Source organism: Primulina eburnea, chromosome 13 (genome assembly GCF_022965805.1).
Source record: "Primulina eburnea isolate SZY01 chromosome 13, ASM2296580v1, whole genome shotgun sequence".
NCBI classification, from domain to species: domain Eukaryota; kingdom Viridiplantae; phylum Streptophyta; class Magnoliopsida; order Lamiales; family Gesneriaceae; genus Primulina; species Primulina eburnea.
Genome location: NC_133113.1, coordinates 31,038,894 through 31,057,584, shown reverse-complemented (window position 1 = coordinate 31,057,584; position 18,691 = coordinate 31,038,894). Strand labels below are relative to the sequence as shown.

General features: G+C 34.1%; 1 protein-coding gene across 1 annotated transcript; it reads left to right on the top strand.

Annotated features, from left to right (window-relative positions):
• The first annotated feature begins 3,501 nt into the window (after positions 1-3,501).
• LOC140809215 (probable serine/threonine-protein kinase SIS8) lies at positions 3,502-18,575 on the top strand. Its single transcript, XM_073166736.1, has 14 exons — positions 3,502-4,629; positions 5,733-6,170; positions 7,730-7,830; positions 8,189-9,441; positions 9,539-9,601; positions 11,655-11,719; positions 12,256-12,356; positions 13,061-13,139; positions 13,238-13,336; positions 13,410-13,478; positions 14,754-14,803; positions 14,895-15,071; positions 16,542-17,852; positions 18,086-18,575. Exons 1-13 carry the CDS (start codon positions 4,147-4,149, stop codon positions 16,627-16,629), a joined length of 3,066 nt encoding a protein of 1,021 aa, XP_073022837.1. The 5' UTR covers positions 3,502-4,146; the 3' UTR covers positions 16,630-17,852; positions 18,086-18,575.
• The last annotated feature ends 116 nt before the right edge of the window (positions 18,576-18,691 follow it).

Below are 18,691 nucleotides of genomic sequence, written 5' to 3'. Positions count from 1 at the left end.
ATTGAAATTTTTATTTAATAAATAAATAAATATTTTATAAAAAATATCAATAAAATACTTATGCATTTTATATAAAGAAATTAATAAAAAAATCACAACTTTTATTAAAAAATCATATATAACCATAAATTCATGATATAAAAAATAAAATTTCTTCCACACCCTCAACCCAAATGACGAGACGAGCCAATCCGACCAACGGACCTAACCGAAATTGGCGGCTCTAATTCAAGTTCATACCTTAATTTTTTTTCATATTCGGATAAATTCGGTTAATTTACATTCATAGTTGAAAGGGGACATATTTTTTAAGAAATTTGTAAATGAATTTATCTAATTAAAAATTGTTATTTAGATTACTTTAAAAAAAAACATGGATCATTGTGAGACCAAATTGTGCGTACGATTTTTTATTTTAAAAGAACAAGTATTTACTTCCATAATTCAACTACACATAAAAATTTTATCTTATGATTCTTAAATGAAAATGGTGAAAAATAGAGAATAAATAAAGATATATAATATATGCTATATTAAGTGTAAGACTTTTAGAATAAATATCTAAAAAGACACCAAATATTTAATTTTATAATTAACCTTTATTATCCTACTGAAAACTTCATCAAGTCACTCATATTTTACATAAAAAAAAATATAAACAAATTTTTTTTTAAATCGAACAAATTTTTTAAATTGAAAATAATTTTATATTAATTATTTAATATTATTTGATCAAATTAAAAATAATAATAATAAAATATTTATATCTTTTACTAATATTTTATAATATATACGTGCTAAAGAAGGCAACACGAGTAAAGTTATTCAACACATCGGTTCCAATTTATTCTTTAACAACGCTAATATCTATCATTATTGTTATTATTTAAATATTTGACATGGACAGCTTTGAAAAGTGAATATTTTTTTTGACAGCTGGAAAAGTAAATTTTAAGACATCAATTACGACCTCTTTTTTTAAAAAAAAATTGGATATAATTATCGAGTAGGTCTCTTGTGAGATGGTTTTATAAATTTTTATTTGTGGTACGAGTCAATTCTAATGATATTCAAAATAAAAAGTAATATTTTTTCATGGATGACACAATAAGATATATGTCTCATAAAATACGATCCATGAGATCGTCGCACACAAATTTCTGTCTACTTTGATAACCAAGAATAAGATAAAGTCTCTATACTTGATAATAGCGTAAATTAATATTATATCAAATATCAAAATTTTTTATATTATATTTAGTTATATAAAATAAGATAATATTTTTAACACACACACATATATATAGATAGACACACACTTGGAAAATAAGAAGTTCAGAGATTCTAATTTTGTTTTTTTTCACAGAGCGAGGACAGAGGGAAAATCTTCTCATCCGAATTTTCTTTTTCAACGGCTCTGGCTAACCCTGGAACCAAGCCAAGACAAAGCACATAATTTTTTAAAAATAATTAATATATGGTTTGAGTTAGTAAAAAATGTTAAGTTAATTTTAAGTTTTAAATTTAATATATCTGAAGTAAACTTAGACATAGTATTCTAGTATTTCAGTTAAAAATGGATAAATAAAAACATGAAAATTGATAAAAATAAATAAAATAATTGAATATATAAGTGAATGTGGAGTAAAACAATGAAAATTTGATGAATAAACAATAGAATATATGATTTCCAGTTATAAATTAAAATTTAGAGTACAATTTAATAATATTCATTTATATTCAAAATTATTATTGATATGAATATTGGACACAGCATTGTGTAAACATTATACAAGCTATATTTATTATACATTAAAATATTTATTATGTTTAAAAAGATAAGAACAATATTTAAGATGGTGTGAAAATAAGGGAAACAAAAAATCCATGGTATGTAATTATATGCATAAATCGGAAAATGACTTATAATTTTAACAGACTTGTATTTATAATTACATCAAAATTAATAAGAGTGATATATAATATTAATATGATTATTTATTTATATAACATATAGAACGTGTTATAATAATGATAATAACTAACAATATCACATATTTGAACTCAACTCGTTTAAAGTATGTGCATGCTCGAGCTCGGACCGAATTTTATAACGAGGTTTGAGCTCGCATCATTTGAAAATTATTAAGCTCGCGAGTAACTTGAACTAGGCTTGTTATACAGATTCGTTTTCGAACTGTCAAACATGCCCACAAAAAATCAACTAAGATATGATAATTTACAGGGTGTATTTTTCATTTTATAGTATTTCAATCAGTTTTACTACCGTCAAATTACGACCCGAACATCTTTAAGCTCGAATTTGACTCAATAAAATTGTCGAGCTCGAAACCGAGCTTTAATTCAACTTGATAAGCTTAACTAAAGATATCAAACAAACTTTTTATTTGAACTCCGAATTACTCACGAATAACTTTATTCATTCATATTATTGTACATGTGAATTGTCGGAGAACATTCATCGGAAATAAGTTATTTTTTTCCTGGATATATTAAAAAAGAGAATAAGGATAAAATAGAAAAAGTGAAAAAATTCAACGTGATATAAAAACGGTTTTTATACACCATATCAGCTTTATATTAAACTAGTTACTCTGCACACGCGTTGCGTGTGTACAATTTTTTTTATCATTATCGATGGACTAAAGTGAAAATCGACAAATTATGGAGGGACTAAATTGATATTTGAATGATTAAAATAAAAAAAATAAAAATAAAAGTGTGTCGAAATTAAAAAAAAAAAACAAAAGTGTAATATTAATAGCATATAAGGGTAAAACTGGAGAAAAAGATGGTGTCCTCCTTGGTAGTTTTTATAAAGTGCTCAGCCTTAATATAATAGTATAGATAACATATAGAGCGTGTTATAATAATGATAATAACTAACAATATCACATGTTTGAACTCAACTCGTTTAAAGTATGTGCATGCTCGAGCTCGGACCGAATTTTATAACGAGGCTTGAGCTCGCATCATTTGAAAATTATTAAGCTCGCGAGTAACTTGAACTAGGCTTGTTATGCGGACTCGTTTTCGAACTGTCAAACATTCCCACAAAAAATCAACTAAGATATGATAATTTACAGGGTGTATTTTTCATTTTATAGTATTTCAATCAGTTTTACTACCGTCAAATTACGACCCGAACATCTTTAAGCTCGAATTTGACTCAATAAAATTGTCGAGCTCGAAACCGAGCTTTAATTCAACTTGATAAGCTTAACTAAAGATATCAAACAAACTTTTTATTTGAACTCCGAATTACTCACGAATAACTTTATTCATTCATATTATTGTACATGTGAATTGTCGGAGAACATTCATCGAAAATAAGTTATTTTTTTCCTGGATATATTAAAAGAGAGAATAAGGATAAAAGAGAAAAAGGGAAAAAATTCAACGTGATATAAAAACGGTTTTTATACACCATATCAGCTTTATATTAAATAATAATAATTTGTTTGGTGCTTAACGCATCAAGTGGGGCGTTTTATGCTCCCACTTGTCTGGCTTCTGTCTTAGTTGCCTTGCTCTTTTTGCAAAACTAACCAATTACTACAAGTTTCATTCTTTCTATATTTTATTCGTGAATTTATATGTTCTCTCACTCCACTTTCTTTGTTTCTGTGTATTAAAACCATGACTTATATGAACTGTCTCCCTTTGACTCTCTGTTTGTGTGCCCGCCCCTTTGGCCGATGAGTTCAATCTTATCACTCAATCTTGACTAAAGAAAAGGAGCAGTCTTTTTTGCCGTTGTAGTCCATTTAACGCATATATGTGATTCATTTGTTTGTGAGGTTGGAGAAGCTGTGATTCTTTTTGTTGATTTGATTGGGTTTTATTCTACTGTGAGAAGGGTATCTCGAAAGGGTGTTTTCTTGAAGTTGGACTTCTGGGTTTTGTTTTAAAAAAGTAAATTTGAGTGGTTTCTTTATTTATTGGGATTTATGGGTTATTTTTGGACCCTTGGATATTGACTTGAGGTGTTTTGTTGATTGCATTTGTTTTTGTTCCGAATTGTTTATTGATGACAGTGATTCATGATTGGAGTGAGACAATGGAGAGGATTATGGTTAGATGCTTTCATCTTTAGCATTGACCACTGTAGCTTATTGAAAAGATATGAAAAGTTTTCTGAAGAAACTTCACATAGGATCCAATCATTCTGAAAAATCGGAGGGTTCTTCCTCACCGTCAAAGGTCAATAATAGGTTGCTTGATGTTTCACCAGCTGAAAGGCTTTCCCACTCTAAGTCTGAGAATAAATCCTTTTCAGCAATTTCAGCATGGTTGAATTCCGTTACACATAGGCGTGGTTCTAGTCCTCCATCCTCTTCCAATGTTCCAAGAGTTGAAAAAAGGGTGGAAACGTTTGATTCTGTGGATAGTAGTAGCTTGGATGCCGCTTTAGATGCAGCGAGGCACGAATCAGAGTTTAGCAACTCGAGGGATCCTGATGTAGAGGAGTATCAAATTCAGTTGGCTTTGGAATTGAGTGCAAGAGAGGACCCTGAGGCTGTTCAAATTGAAGCTGTAAAGCAGATTAGTTTGGGTTCTTGTCATCCTGAAAATACATCTGCTGAAGTTGCTGCTTTCCGTTATTGGGTAGTGGTTTTAATTTCACGTCTTTTCAATCGTTTTGGTTCATTTGGCCCATTATTACTTGGGCATTTCTATTTTGTCAAATGACATAGTAGGATCATCGTCTAAATAAATAATTGAGTATATGGTTGCGTCTTTGATGATTGCTAGTTGACTTAGATATTTGCATTCCATTTCCCAGTTCTGATTTAATTCAAATGCTAAATTCGTATGTAGTTTGATAATTGATCACACGATTTTCATGACTTATGAATTTCAATAAATTTGTGAAAACTCGTGCGGCTTTATAATGGTGTTGTAAACCATTCGTCTATCATTATAACTCCCTATTCATTCATCTCACTAGGCCATGTGTTACTCACCCATTTTTTGGCACCTTCGATTCGCCTTGCCATTCAAAATGATCAAATAAAGCACTGACCTATTGTGTTGAAGTCTTATCATCAAATGAAACGAGGACCATAAAGTATCATTTCATGGGGGAGGGTGTGCTTATCTTGACTGGAGTGTTGCCCATCTTCTCAAGACTATTATGGCTTAAAATGTCATTAGGTATTTACTTTTTGGGCAAAGAATAGTTTAGTGTATGGATTATCTAGAAGTGTGTGAAACAACCACGTCCGTACGATGCTGAGGGCGAGTTTGGACAAAAATGCTTGTCTAAAAGAGTAATTGGACCCAAAAATTATCACTTAGTTTCGATATCTTTATCCAAGCGTTCGTATGATGTTTCGGCTTGAGGGGGTTGTTGGAAATCAAATCTGTCACCAATACCAGCCAATAAATCCATGGTTTTTAGGGATGAAAGTCATATAAAATATTCTTTTCTAATTGTTTGATCTATTCCTTGAATTATGTAAGTTTCCTATTTTATTTGAAGGAGAGTCTCCTATATATATTGTAGTATTTTATGTCATACCATATAAGAAGCATATTATCTTCTCGAATTCCCAAAAAAAGTATTTATGTCGAAATCAGCTGGCCTCATTTTTCTGTATTCTGCCTTCGTATTTGGCATATGAGAATGAAATAATTATTTCAAATGCATGATGCTCTTTATTTCTTTTCTAGTCTATCTCATATTCTAGATTTAACATGATTCACAGAACTACAATGCTCTTAGCTATGATGACAAGATTTTGGATGGTTTCTATGATCTACATGGCATTTTGGTTGAATCCACTTCATCAAGAATACCTTCCCTCATTGATCTACAAGGAACGCCAGTGTCCGATGATATACATTGGGAAGCTATTCTTGTCAATAGAGCGGCTGACACCAAGTTGTTGAGTTTTGAGCAGCAAGCATTGGACATGGCTTTTAAATTAAAGCCTGATTCTGTAGATTTTGTTACCCTCGGTATGGTGCAGAATCTTGCTACTTTAGTTTCTGATCATCTGGGTGGACCAGTTAGCAATCCTGACAAGATATTGATTGCGTGGAGAAATCATAGTTATAGTTTGAAAGTAAACCACGGGAGCATGGTTTTACCTCTTGGTTCTCTAACAATTGGACTGGCTCGTCATCGGGCATTGCTTTTCAAGGTACTGAACTCCTGCCTCGAGAATATTTTTCACTTAACATGACGTAATTCATTTTCAATACATAGTTATAGATTTTAATGGGCTAGTTCTATGCTGCTATGTGTGATAAATGCAAAATAAAGCAGCGTGAAATGATAGCCGCGACTATATAAAGCCAAGCAGCATGAAATGCTGTCTGCAAACATTACTAGGATTGAGAGTAAATAATTCATATTTCTTGATGGCCCCTTATCTTTTTTTGGCCAAATGGTGTACTTGAAAAATATTATCCTTTTTTGTAGCTTGTATTGTCGGGTGACCATTATAAGTTTTCTATTTGCTGGGGACAGGAATGGAATGGAGACTGTTTTATGCAAATTACGTCCATGTCAATATACATTGCTCGCCACTTGCATATATGTAGATGACTGATGAACAATTAACTAGGAGTTACAAAGAATGTATCTGTTGAGGCTCACAAATATGATATACTTAATCATTCCAAGCAATATTTTTATTGTTTCAATCAATTTTTTACTATAAAAAGTTAAACAGCAGTGCTTTGCGTATGAAGTATATTACATTAAAAATTTGATCAGAGCTTTACTTTTATAAAGTAGAATTTGAGCCGAGAAAGGAGAATCTTTTCATTGTCAAGGTTAAAATTATAAGTGAAGGATGGTATACGCATCCTTCAATGAATTTTAGTTTCTTTGGAAGCCTAACAAAATTTGACGATGGATTAAACTCTGGTAGGACCAATGCATTTTTGCATCTGTGGATTTCTCACCTTATGTCTATGTCAATTATTATGAAACTACCAACTCTATGCATCTCAGCTTTCCTCAAAACTCCAGAATTTTCTTCATCCTAAACTGACTTCTCTTTAGTTTACCCTGTTTCAGAAGTGATGCTGTAAAAATAGTCTTTGACAATTTATTAGCCTTCAGAAGTTAAAATGTTCTTTAAACCTGAGCATCTTTGGATCCTGAACTTTTTGCTTCTAATACTCTTTTCTTGTTTCCTTTACCTGTTGATCAGAAGAGAATGCAATAGATAGAGGTTTTGCTGCCAGCTTCATTGAGCCATATACCAATAGAGTTATGAGACTTGAAACTGAAATTTGGGTTATTCTTCTCTGATAAATCTATCCGTTTGAAAAAGTTAGATCTCACTTTTTCTTTGTCCCCCACCTAGGAAGGTAAGTTTGATTTCATCACCTTCTATTGCACTCACTCTCCTCCTCCTGAAGCAATTTAATGGATATTGTCTTTCGTTATGCTCATTATTTGCTGTATGCAGAGCTTAACAGTATAATTTCTTCATCCCCCTTTGTACCAGCACGTAGTTTATCCATTTTGGAGTATCATAAGCCAGTGTATGTCAATGAGCTGCTAAATTCCTGCTTTAGGTGTTACATTCTTGAGATGAACTTACTTGTTTCTGTGCGTTATATTAGTTTCCATTGGCTAATCTGCATTTTATGCTAAAAATATGTTGTCATGTTCAGCATCATTTTGTATTTGCTTATTGTTCTGAATTCTTCTTTCAATTTAATGTCTGTTTGTTTTATGTTATAGATTCTGGCTGATAGTTTGGACATTCCTTGCTGCTTGGTGAAAGGTCAAGAATATACTGGTTCTGATGAGGTAGCAATGAACATCGTAAAAATTGATGGAAGGCAAGCACCATTTGATATTAACTGGTCGCATTTTTTTTACTGAAATGTTGATCTGTAATGTTTTGTCTTCTCTTGTCCTGCTCGTTTTTCTTTTGAGAATTTGAGTTTAGCACAATAATCATAATTTCTTCAGATGATGCATTCCTTGGCTCCTATTTGCCACCATATTTGTTAAATTTTTTTGTCTTGCTGACTAATTTAATTATCTATCTCCTATGAAATTTGTCTTGATGATGGTTGGTTTTTCTACTCTATCGAGAATAATTTAGAACAATTCCTTGTTTCTTGCCTTGTGGTGTTTCAGTTTAGTTACTTCTTCTGCATCTTTCATTCTAATGAAAAAGTCGATATGGTTTAGGGAATACATTGTTGATTTAATGGCGGACCCTGGTACACTCATTCCATCTGATGTCTTAGGGGCCCATATAGACCGTGAAAACACTTTTCATGTGACATCATCCAGTGGTGGGATAACTAGTTCATTAGAAGATCAACCAGAATTTTCAGCAATGCATGGGACATCCAATTTTGGAGAGAAAGATTTTACGGAACAAGAGTCTATGGACAGAGGCGATATTTTATCCTCGGATGTCAAAGGAAAGCAAATGAAAGATCGCGAAGGGAAACATGCTGCTGACAGGTCAAAAAAGCTGTTTGCGGTAGAGACAGGACAGGAGATCTGTAGCAGGACTAATTATCCTTTTCCTCATGCAAGATCTCCTTCTTGGACTGAAGGCATCAGCTCTCCAGCTGTCCGAAGAATGAAAGTGAATGATGTTTCACAATTAATGGTTGATGCTGCCAAAGATAATCCGATGCTAGCTCAGAAGCTCCATGATGTTCTACGCGAAAGTGGTGTTGTCGCACCTCCAAACTTGTTCACTGAAATGTACCCAGAGAAATTTGATTTCCCACTGGTGGATATCGAGCATGTGACACAAGAAAAGGAGAAAGAAGTAAGTGGTGATAAACATAGAACTAAGGGTTATAATATCCTCAATCCTGCTTTTCTTCCTCCACTGCCTCATCATGGTTTTCGTACTAGAGGCACTTTGGATAAACCTTTGGAGCATCAGTCAAATTTGAAGAAAGTGGTTGGACATCACGCTTCATCAGAATATGAAGTAGAGCCTTCAAAGTACAGAAACAATGTCCCTGTTGCTGCAGCAGCGGCAGCTGCCGCTGCTGCAGTTGCGTCGTCAATGGTCGTTGCTGTGGCTAAAGCAAACAATGATCCAAAACTTCAACTTCCTGTTACAGCTGCAGCTACAGTCACAGCTGCAGCTACAGTCACAGCTGTTGTAGCAACAACTGCAGCTGTTAGTAAGCAGTATGACATCTTGGAAATGGGCATTCATTCACCGGATAGTCCTGTTGCCATTTTTAAGCCAGTAGAGTGTATAAGAAGGGATGGAGAGGCAAATGCCACTGCTTCTAAAGAAGGAAGCTGTAAACAAGATCACGAGGGTCTACGGTTAACTTCAGAGGGTGAAAGAATATCAGATAGGTCAGTGGGTAATGAAAGTTTTAAATCTGATGCGACACTTGATGATGTGGCTGATTGTGAAATTCCATGGGAGGACATCACCTTGGGTGAGCGTATCGGGCTTGGTATTAATCTCATTATACTCAGAAATGATTAATTTTCTGCCTAAATGGTTTATTTTCTTGGAGCAAGAACTCTGGATTTTTACTTTCTTTATTGCAGGATCTTATGGTGAGGTATATCGCGGAGACTGGCACTGGAACTGTGAGTTTCTTAAAATCGAAAGTAAATTATGTAAAAACATGAAAAACACGTGCCTAAATTGTATGTCTTACTTTAGTTGACCTGGGAATAACACCCCTAACAAATTTCTCGAATTTTTCATGTTTTTACAATTTTAAATTCTATGAGAAGTATCTTAAAGTTTGTTTCTGTTCTTTCAAATATTTCAAACCCAGAATTTCGATAGTTTTTTTAAAAAAAGCTTTATATGTCTGAAGAAGCTTTTTACCCCTCTTTTTTTGCAACTATGTAGCACTGACACCTTAAAGAAAAATTTAAAGTATTGGACACGGATACGACAAAATCCGTGTCGTTGACTTTTATAGGGTTGACCAGTCGGACACGGCAAGGCAAAAATTTTGTTTTTTTCTTTTTAGATCACTGCTCTTAAGATGTTCTTTGTATATATTTACATAAATATGTATATATATTTCTATAATATATTTATATAAATATATATCTCTCTACAATTTTTAATTTTTAATACTAAATTATATATATATATATATATATTTTTAATAATTGTCGTATTCTAGCCGTATCATGTCTTATATTTTCAAAATTTTCCGTATCATCGTATCCGTATCGTATTCGATACGATACCCGTATCTGTATCCATGCAACATAGTGTAGCAACCTCAGCAGTTATTAGGTTTTTTGCTTACTAGGCTATTTGAGTTAGTTTCCTCACTTGGTTTTTTAATGAATTTAGTTATCATTGTTTCAAAATGAAGCATCATGGTTGGACCCAAAAAACTAGCTCAAGTAGGGAGGATTATCTAAGTCCATATATGCAACTCTTAGAACTCTATCCAACCGACATCTTACCACACCCTTATCACGCGCAGGAATGAACATCTGGAGCGTAAGTTTACAAATGACCCAACTATGGGCAGAACGTTTGGTCTAACTATGGGACAATCCAACACATAATGGCGGACTTGGGTGTGATACCATGTTAAGATTGTGCTTTTGGACCTAACTTAACCCCAAAATCTAGCTCAGGAGGAAGTATTGTCCATATGTGCAACTCTCAGATATTTTATCCAACCGATGAGGGACAACTAACACACCATCTCATGTCCAAGAATGAACATCTGAAGCGTGAAGTTTACAAATGGCCCAACAATGGGCAGTCCAACACATAACGGTGGAACTTGTCTTTGATACCATGTTAAGATTAAGACCTCTCTTGAGCTAGCTTTGGAGTTGAGTTAAGTCTAAATCTCAATATTAACATGGTATTAGAGCCCAAACCCGTTATGTGTTGGAGTGCCTATAGTTGGGTTATCCGTTAATGTCTCGATGCTCCAGTTGTTCATTTTTAGGCGTGAGAAGGTGTGTTAAGATGTCCCACATCGGTTGGATAGAGCTCCTGTGAGTTGCATATAGAACTTGAACAATCTTTCCCCCTTGAGCTAACTTTTGGGATTGAGTTAGATCCAAGTCCTAATCTTAACATGGTATCAGAGACATATTCCTCCATACCCGTTCTGCCTATAATTGATTCATTTGTAAACTTAATGTTCCAGATTTTCATTCTTGAATGTGAAGGGGTGTGTTGGTTGTCCCACATCGGTTGGATAAAATCCATGAGAGTTGCATATATGGGCTTGGACAATCCTCCCTTGAGCTAGTTCTTGGGTTGAATTAGGTCCAAATCTCAATTTTAACAGTCATATTTTGCATCAACAAGGAAAAGTATGAGTAGGAATTTGATATACTTACTGTGCTAATTCATTGATTCTATTGACAATATTTTTGTCCGCTGTTCACACAGGCTGAACCTTTATTTTGTATACGTGTAAAATAAATAAAACTTAAATGGTGTGTGACATGTACAATACTTTTTCATTTTTTGGGTTTAAGTAGTGTTACGAGATTATTCCTCTCAAATACCTGAATTATTATGTTTTATGTACCGGGGTCAAAAGATGACATGTTGGCAGTAACTTATATGGTCGTTGTTTATGTATTCGTGGTTTTATAAGTTTATAATTCTTCAGCTTGTGGTTGGATGAAGAATAATTATAACTTGATTCCGACTTTTAGGAAGTTGCTGTCAAAAGGTTTCTTGACCAAGATAAAATTGGTGAATCTCTAGAGGAGTTTAAAAGTGAGGTACGGCCACTCTGTTTTCATGCTTGGTATTTTACTCATCTTAGCATTCTGAGCCAGATATAGCATTGATCTGGTGTAGGTCCTTCCACATTTTTGCTTTTATTTCTGGTAAAATTGTGTACAATGTACTGTTTAACTAGAAGTACAAGTCTTAAGTGAGTTATGTTGAAACATTAATTTTTTCTTCTCTTTTTAATGGTACAAAAATTGGTCTAAAGAGGTCTTTAAAAATTACTTTGGTTAATGTTACAATTCCTCTTATTTGTTGATACATTGGAGGTGTTTCATCAATGGTCAATTGTGTTGCATGTAGTAACTCTGGTGCTTGATTGAGTAGCAACATTCCATGCCCTTGCAATAATGTTTTGGCGGTTAACTGAAAATTGTTGGCTCTTCCACATTTTTTTAGGATACTTGCACTGTAATTCTTAGTTCAGCACTTTAAGGAATTCCTATGTCTACCATTTTGTAAAATTTGACAAATCATTTCGCATGTTATTATCTGCTGACATGCATTATTTGTGTGATTTTACAAGGTACTGATAATGAAAAGACTGAGACATCCAAATGTTGTTCTCTTCATGGGAGCCATTACTCGCCCACCTAATCTTTCAATTGTTACTGAATTTCTTCCTAGGTAAGGCAAAATCATTTTCTGACTTTTGTGACCCATACAGTCTGTTTATTGGATTGTGACAAGTATTAAACATTCAACTTTCTCTCTGAATTTTTTTTATAAACGTTACAGATATTGATCCTTTCCTTATGCCCTTCCCTTCCTACTTTACATGCTGGAGACATGCTCATCAATATTACCAAACTCGGGCCTTGAAATTTAAAATGAAAAAGGAATTTCTTATAACCACGGAAAATCTTGAATCTTATTATACCGAGAGAACAATTTGGTTGGATAAGATATATGTAGATTGAATGTATTTTAAATAATCAGCTTTACTTATGGTATTTTTTATGTTTCCTTGAAGTTTTCTTGGTCATTTCTGATAACTCCTATAAAACAAGTCCGTACTAAGATTCTGGAACTTGCCTGAAAACATTGAATTAGGAAATTATATAACTTTCCCATTATATTAATTTGGGCATATACCAGTTTATCCGTGATTAGAAGGTGTTTGGCATTGTTTATTTCTGCTATTGTGATTTCCTCGTGGTAACTTACTCTGGCAACACACACGCACACACAAATATGAATGTGTGCGCCTATATGTGTGTATGCATGCATGTATATATATATATGTGTTGTGTGTAAAATTGTTGTTTTGAGTAAACAAGTTTCAACATGTTACATTTTGTGCTTTAATTGAAGCAGCTTTCTGTTTCTAGAGGTAGTTTGTACAGATTAATCCATCGTCCTAACAATCAGCTAGATGAAAGAAGACGGTTGAGAATGGCCCTTGATGCGGTATGATTCTTTTTTGATATTTTAGTTCTCTATTATCTGTTAACTTTTACTTTGTGGAATACATTTACTTATTTAAAAGCAATTAATGTAACATACAGGCACGAGGATTAAATTATCTGCATAATTGCACTCCGTTGATAGTTCATCTTGATTTAAAGTCGCCAAATCTTCTTGTTGATAAGAACTGGGTTGTCAAGGTGACATTCTTATAACAGAGAATTTATGAATTAATATTTTTCAATCACGTCCATCATTCATTTTTCCCCCAAGGTATCTGATTTTGGACTATCAAGAATGAAGCACAGCACGTATCTTTCTTCAAAGTCTACGGCTGGGACGGTAAGTTAAGTTTTGTGTTTCGATATTGTAATTTTTAATCTGATTCAGCAGTTGATGAAATCTCGTTTTCTTTTTTCTTCTATTAGACTCAATTTTTTTATTCCGGAGGGATTCTTCCTGCTCTATGTTGACGAGCTGTTTAATGCCTGACGTGAATTTTTCGTCTTCTCAATGCTCTAACATGTTGCGTTGCTTCATATATTTTTCCACTCGTTAGTTGACAACACATATCCAATCATGTAAATGCCTATTTTTTGAATATCAACCATTTTGTAGAAGCTAGTTCTATTGCTAAGCATATGCTCTTGCATCATGAATGGTCTTTTCGTTGCCAACTTGGTTATCTCTGTTATTTGGCTGACGCTGTTGCCTTCGTGCGACAGCATGATGATCGAATCATGTGAATGAGTTACTTTTGCGTACCTTGTGATTATATTCCATTTTGTGGAAGATAATTTATTGATGTTGGTCTCATCAGGCCTTTGGAGATCTTTGATGGCGAGTTTTGCCTTGGGAAAAGGTGGTATGCTGGGAACTTTGTTCAAGAACATTCAAAATTAATTTACCAATATTAGTTGTAGGAGAGGATAGTATACACTCACTCTGTTTTAATTGTTGCACCCTACATCTAAAAGATCTTGAATTTTATGATTTTGTTTCTCATGGAAATTCAAGGCAGCAGTGATTCATACAGCTTGCATGTTCCTTACCTTTCTCCAAGGATAATATCCATTTGGCTACTTGGAATTTTATTTGTGAAACTAAACCTGTGTGAAATCATATGAATATTTTTGTATTAGCTTATTTTCCGTGTCTGACCTGTTAACATATTCTTAGTTCATGTTTTTCCATGCTGCTGGACATCCTCTATTTTTTTGTTTGTTTGAAGCATATTCACTGTTAACTTCCTTCCTCCTCACGATCATATGGCGACTGTATTCATGAGAATAAAAACTGAAATTTGTCTTTCAACGGCTTTTCAAATGGATTTTTTTTTTGCTCAATGCGAAAAACTTGCTGTACTGATGTTGCTTCGTTTATCGAATTAATTTTTGCTTAGATCTGGAACCAATTTCTCTGGCATTAAGGGTTCAAAAGGGAACTTTCTAGTAAATTTTCTGCTTTCACAAATGCCTTTGTTCTGTTACCTGTTTTCTCGATTCCGCTCTTAGAAGTTGAAATTCATCTCACAACTTTTTATTGCTAGTGCTGGTTTCTATAAATGCAACTGTGAGCAACAGCTCTGATGATATTCTGGTGATCCTCTTTCTTCAGGCAGAATGGATGGCACCAGAAATTTTAAGAAATGAACCATCAAATGAAAAGTATGTCTTCTCTTAATTAGTCATATGGTCATAAAATAATTGATCGTTAACTAAATCTCGATTTGATTGATGGTTGATTGACTCGGCGCAGATGCGATGTTTATAGTTTTGGTGTCATATTGTGGGAGCTTTTCACTTTGCAGCAACCTTGGGTAGGAATGAACCCAATGCAAGTTGTTGGTGCTGTTGGTTTTCAGCATCGACGTCTTGAAATACCAGATAACATGGATCCATTTGTAGCAGATATAATCAGGAAATGCTGGCAAACGTGAGTGATTTTTCTTTCAGTTTACTTATCTTCCATTTCATTATTACTGTATTGGTCGTGATTGCTTCATATCGCTTCCCTTAAGAGTTGCTCGAGAGTTGATTCCTGTGATAGTAAAAGTTGACCAAGCATGGACCTACCTGTGAGCCGAGCTTTTCTTTTTACCCCCAACACCCCCCCCCCCCCCCCCCCCCCCCCCCTCCCCTCCCTCTCACTACCTTGTTTGGAAAGGTATATGTACCAATATCTCGAACTCTAATGGACTTTCTTTGATAAACCCCTTTTGAGATTTTAAGCCACACAAAACACGGAACAATTTCATTACAACTGCATTTGCACTTGCTCCATTGCCTTAAAGTGGATTATAATGACAAATAGAAGGTTGAAAATTTTGAAAGACAATCCTACTACACAATTCTGTAGAGTTCTGTATGATTAAGAAACTCGAAGGCAATGAAGGGGAAAACTGGTCATGATGAATTGTTGAAAATCTAATATCTAATATCTAATATAAAGAATAAGTTGTTGTGATTTGTTAGATGTAATTAGGATTTTCCTAGTTATATTAACATGTTAGATTCATTTTATTAATTGAACATCTAGTTATTTTGTCTATGAAAGAGCTCGTTATTTGCCATTTCTGTATCAAGAAAACACCAATAACATGTGCTTCCTCCAAATTCTCTTATTTTTCATATGGTATTAGAGTCAAAAAGTTTCTGAAGAAAATAGAGAGGATATAAGATTACCATCGTTGTGTCATGGAGAAGGATTGGAATAAACATTTCAATGTCTTATGTGACTTTACTATCTAAGATGTGCCACACAAAACATCAGTTGGTGGTGGAGAAGAGTAATTACTAAAAGAGAATATCATACCAACTACCTATGGTGGGATGTTGACTACTATAGGAGATAAACATCATATTAGCATATATATGTAGTGTAGAGTGTCCTTATTTTCATGACCAAGCAGTATGGATCTTCATTAGCCTTTTAAGTCTGTTCAAGCCAATAGAATGAAGTTTGTAGAGCTACTTGAAAAATATGAGTAATAATCTGCACTTGAGGCGTATGAGCGAGCTTCAACGAAGGATACACTTTTCCACTTTTCAAAAAGCAATTTGTTCCAAAACAATTATATTTTATACTTCAGCTCAAGGGATTGTTAAAAATATGTAATTCTAATTCAGAAGATATATTTGTCCAGGTTTGGCAAATTTTAATCTGTTAATTTTTGTTTAAAAATTGCTTGTCTTATCTGTATTTTGCCTCGTTTACTTACCGTGTTGGAAGTAGTCATTGCTTGAAAATGCATTGCCATCTATAGAACCTTGATGTGCAGTGTTGTCATAGCAAAGGATATTTCGTCCTTTAAAGCTTCGAATCAGAATTTTACATTAAAATTCTTGGGACTATTGGAATTATCTATTAAGTGAAACTAACTTATCCCATTTCTAAAAATTGTAGAGACCCAATGTTAAGACCATCGTTCACGGAAATCATGGGTTTACTTAAGCCGCTTCAGAAGCCTGTTACCAGCAAGCAGAGGACCTGAAATGCTCAGTCTTATCGATGTTGCAATGTTCAATCTTTTTTATTGTAAAGAGCTAGAATGGAAGCACCAAGTGAGAAACTTGACCAAAAGCCTCGCAATTATGGCGTTTGGAGAATTGCTTTTGATGATTGGTGTTGACAGAGTAAAAGAGAAAAAAAAAGGCAAAAAGAAAAGGAAAATTATTGACAAACACAACACACGTTTGATCTTTTTCATTCCGTTAATTTTTTTTCCCTCTTTTTAAGATCCATTTTGTATTCTTGGCTTTGTCATGCCACCTTTCCCGAAATTGTGCAGTTGGTTGTATGTTTGTGTTCATATGAAAATGATGCATTCCAGGTTTAGTATCTCTTGTATCCCTATGTGGTGAAAAGAACTACATGAGTAGGAACCAAAAGTGTACAAGGTTGTATTGATTGCTTTAGTTGGTACTTAGCCGGAGCCAAAAGGGGACGAGTTTGGTTGTATTTGGTTGCTTTAGTTGGCATAGTACTATGGCACTGTCAGTTTGTGTTTTGGATTCCTTTATCTATACCAGATTATAAAGATTGAGCCCGCTATACTTCATTACTTTTGGTTCTTTAATACCGTACCACTTTTTACCCAAATATATCTAATTTTCACAGTTGCCTTGACCTCATTCATTTTCAAGGTCTGAGCTAAACAAGAGAGAATACTTGCCAAAAGACAAGTCAAATTTAAGCAACACTTGGCATTATATTATGGAATCAACCAACAAAAGATTAATTTTAGGGCAAGAATTTGAACGAGTTGTTCGTTTTCTACTCTTAAAATTTTCTTTTTCTTCCTCATAAAAGAGAGAACATATGAGGATAAAATATGGCCATGCGTTTGGGATAAGATAGTCTAAACAATCTCACTCATGTGTCACTTTTTAAGAAGAAAAAGTTAGAAAAATCATTGGAACAAATCAAGAATCGATAATCTCTTTCTTTGCATCCCCTCCCTGCCGTCTCACCCCAAGACAACAAATATCGACTTCTCATATTCACAAACCCCAACACCACAGCCACCAAACTCACCATTTTCAAAGCCACAAACAGCATCCCGCCACCGCCACAACCGGCAGCTCTTGTGTCTCCTAAGCCCACAGCTCTTGGCATTGGTGCTGGTCTTGCATGGGTCAGTTTTCTTGCAGTTGCTGTTGTTTCTGAACAAATCAAGACTCTGTTCGAAGTTTCACAACAACAACTGAACACGAGGTATTTATCCTATATTCCTCTCTATCTATATGTATCTGTGTGTGTATATATTTACATGTTTGATTCTTAATCCTGTAGTGTACATGATTTTATATATTTTGTTATATATAAGTCAAGGGGTGAGGGGAGTAGAGCACATGATTTTATATATTTTGTGATCATAAAATTTGACTTCTTTTTCTGTCGGGTCGCCACTGATTATATCATAATATCTGATTGATGGATGTTAAAAGGTATTACGACATTAGAGCCGGGGGCGGTTCGTGTCCAAGACCGGAGATTTGGTGGTGATAAAGGTGAAGGGGAGTGAACAGAGCACCGGACAAGTGTTTCTGGATATTTTTGGAAATGATAACAAGATGAAGAAGGGACCATTGGCTCTTGTTATGGGATCAAGGCCTTATAATAAAAGAATATGTGAAGGAATATAATATTTATTGAGAAGCGTGAATGCAGGTGGGAAGAGGAGAGTTATCGTCCCGCCAAGCTTAGGATTCGGCGAAGAAGCGGCCGAATTCGGCGAAGCCTTGAAGAATCCCTCCTTTTGCTACCATTGAATATGTAATAGGCTTGAAAAAGTCTTCTCTGCACCATCATGAACATTTTACTGATTATCATCATGTTCTCACAAATTTGTTTGCGTTGTTGAAATATGATAAGTTATTATTTGCACACTTTTAATTAGCTCAAGTTTTCAATGAAAGTATTGTGCAATGACATTAATTGATTTTATCCATTGATTGAACATCCTTGTTTTGTTCATTCAAAGTTTGACTTGAGTTCTACTCGTTATGTTATCTATTCATATATATATATTCATCATATCATACCACGAGCCA

Bases quoted from the DNA above. Each gene is read 5' to 3' on its own strand.
- LOC140809215 (XM_073166736.1), top strand. From the start codon at position 4,147: ATGAAAAGTTTTCTGAAGAAACTTCACATAGGATCCAATCATTCTGAA. The intron at 4,630-5,732 runs GTAGTGGTTTTA...CATGATTCACAG, and splicing joins TTGCTGCTTTCCGTTATTGG to AACTACAATGCTCTTAGCTA. The intron at 6,171-7,729 runs GTACTGAACTCC...TTTATGTTATAG, and splicing joins ATCGGGCATTGCTTTTCAAG to ATTCTGGCTGATAGTTTGGA.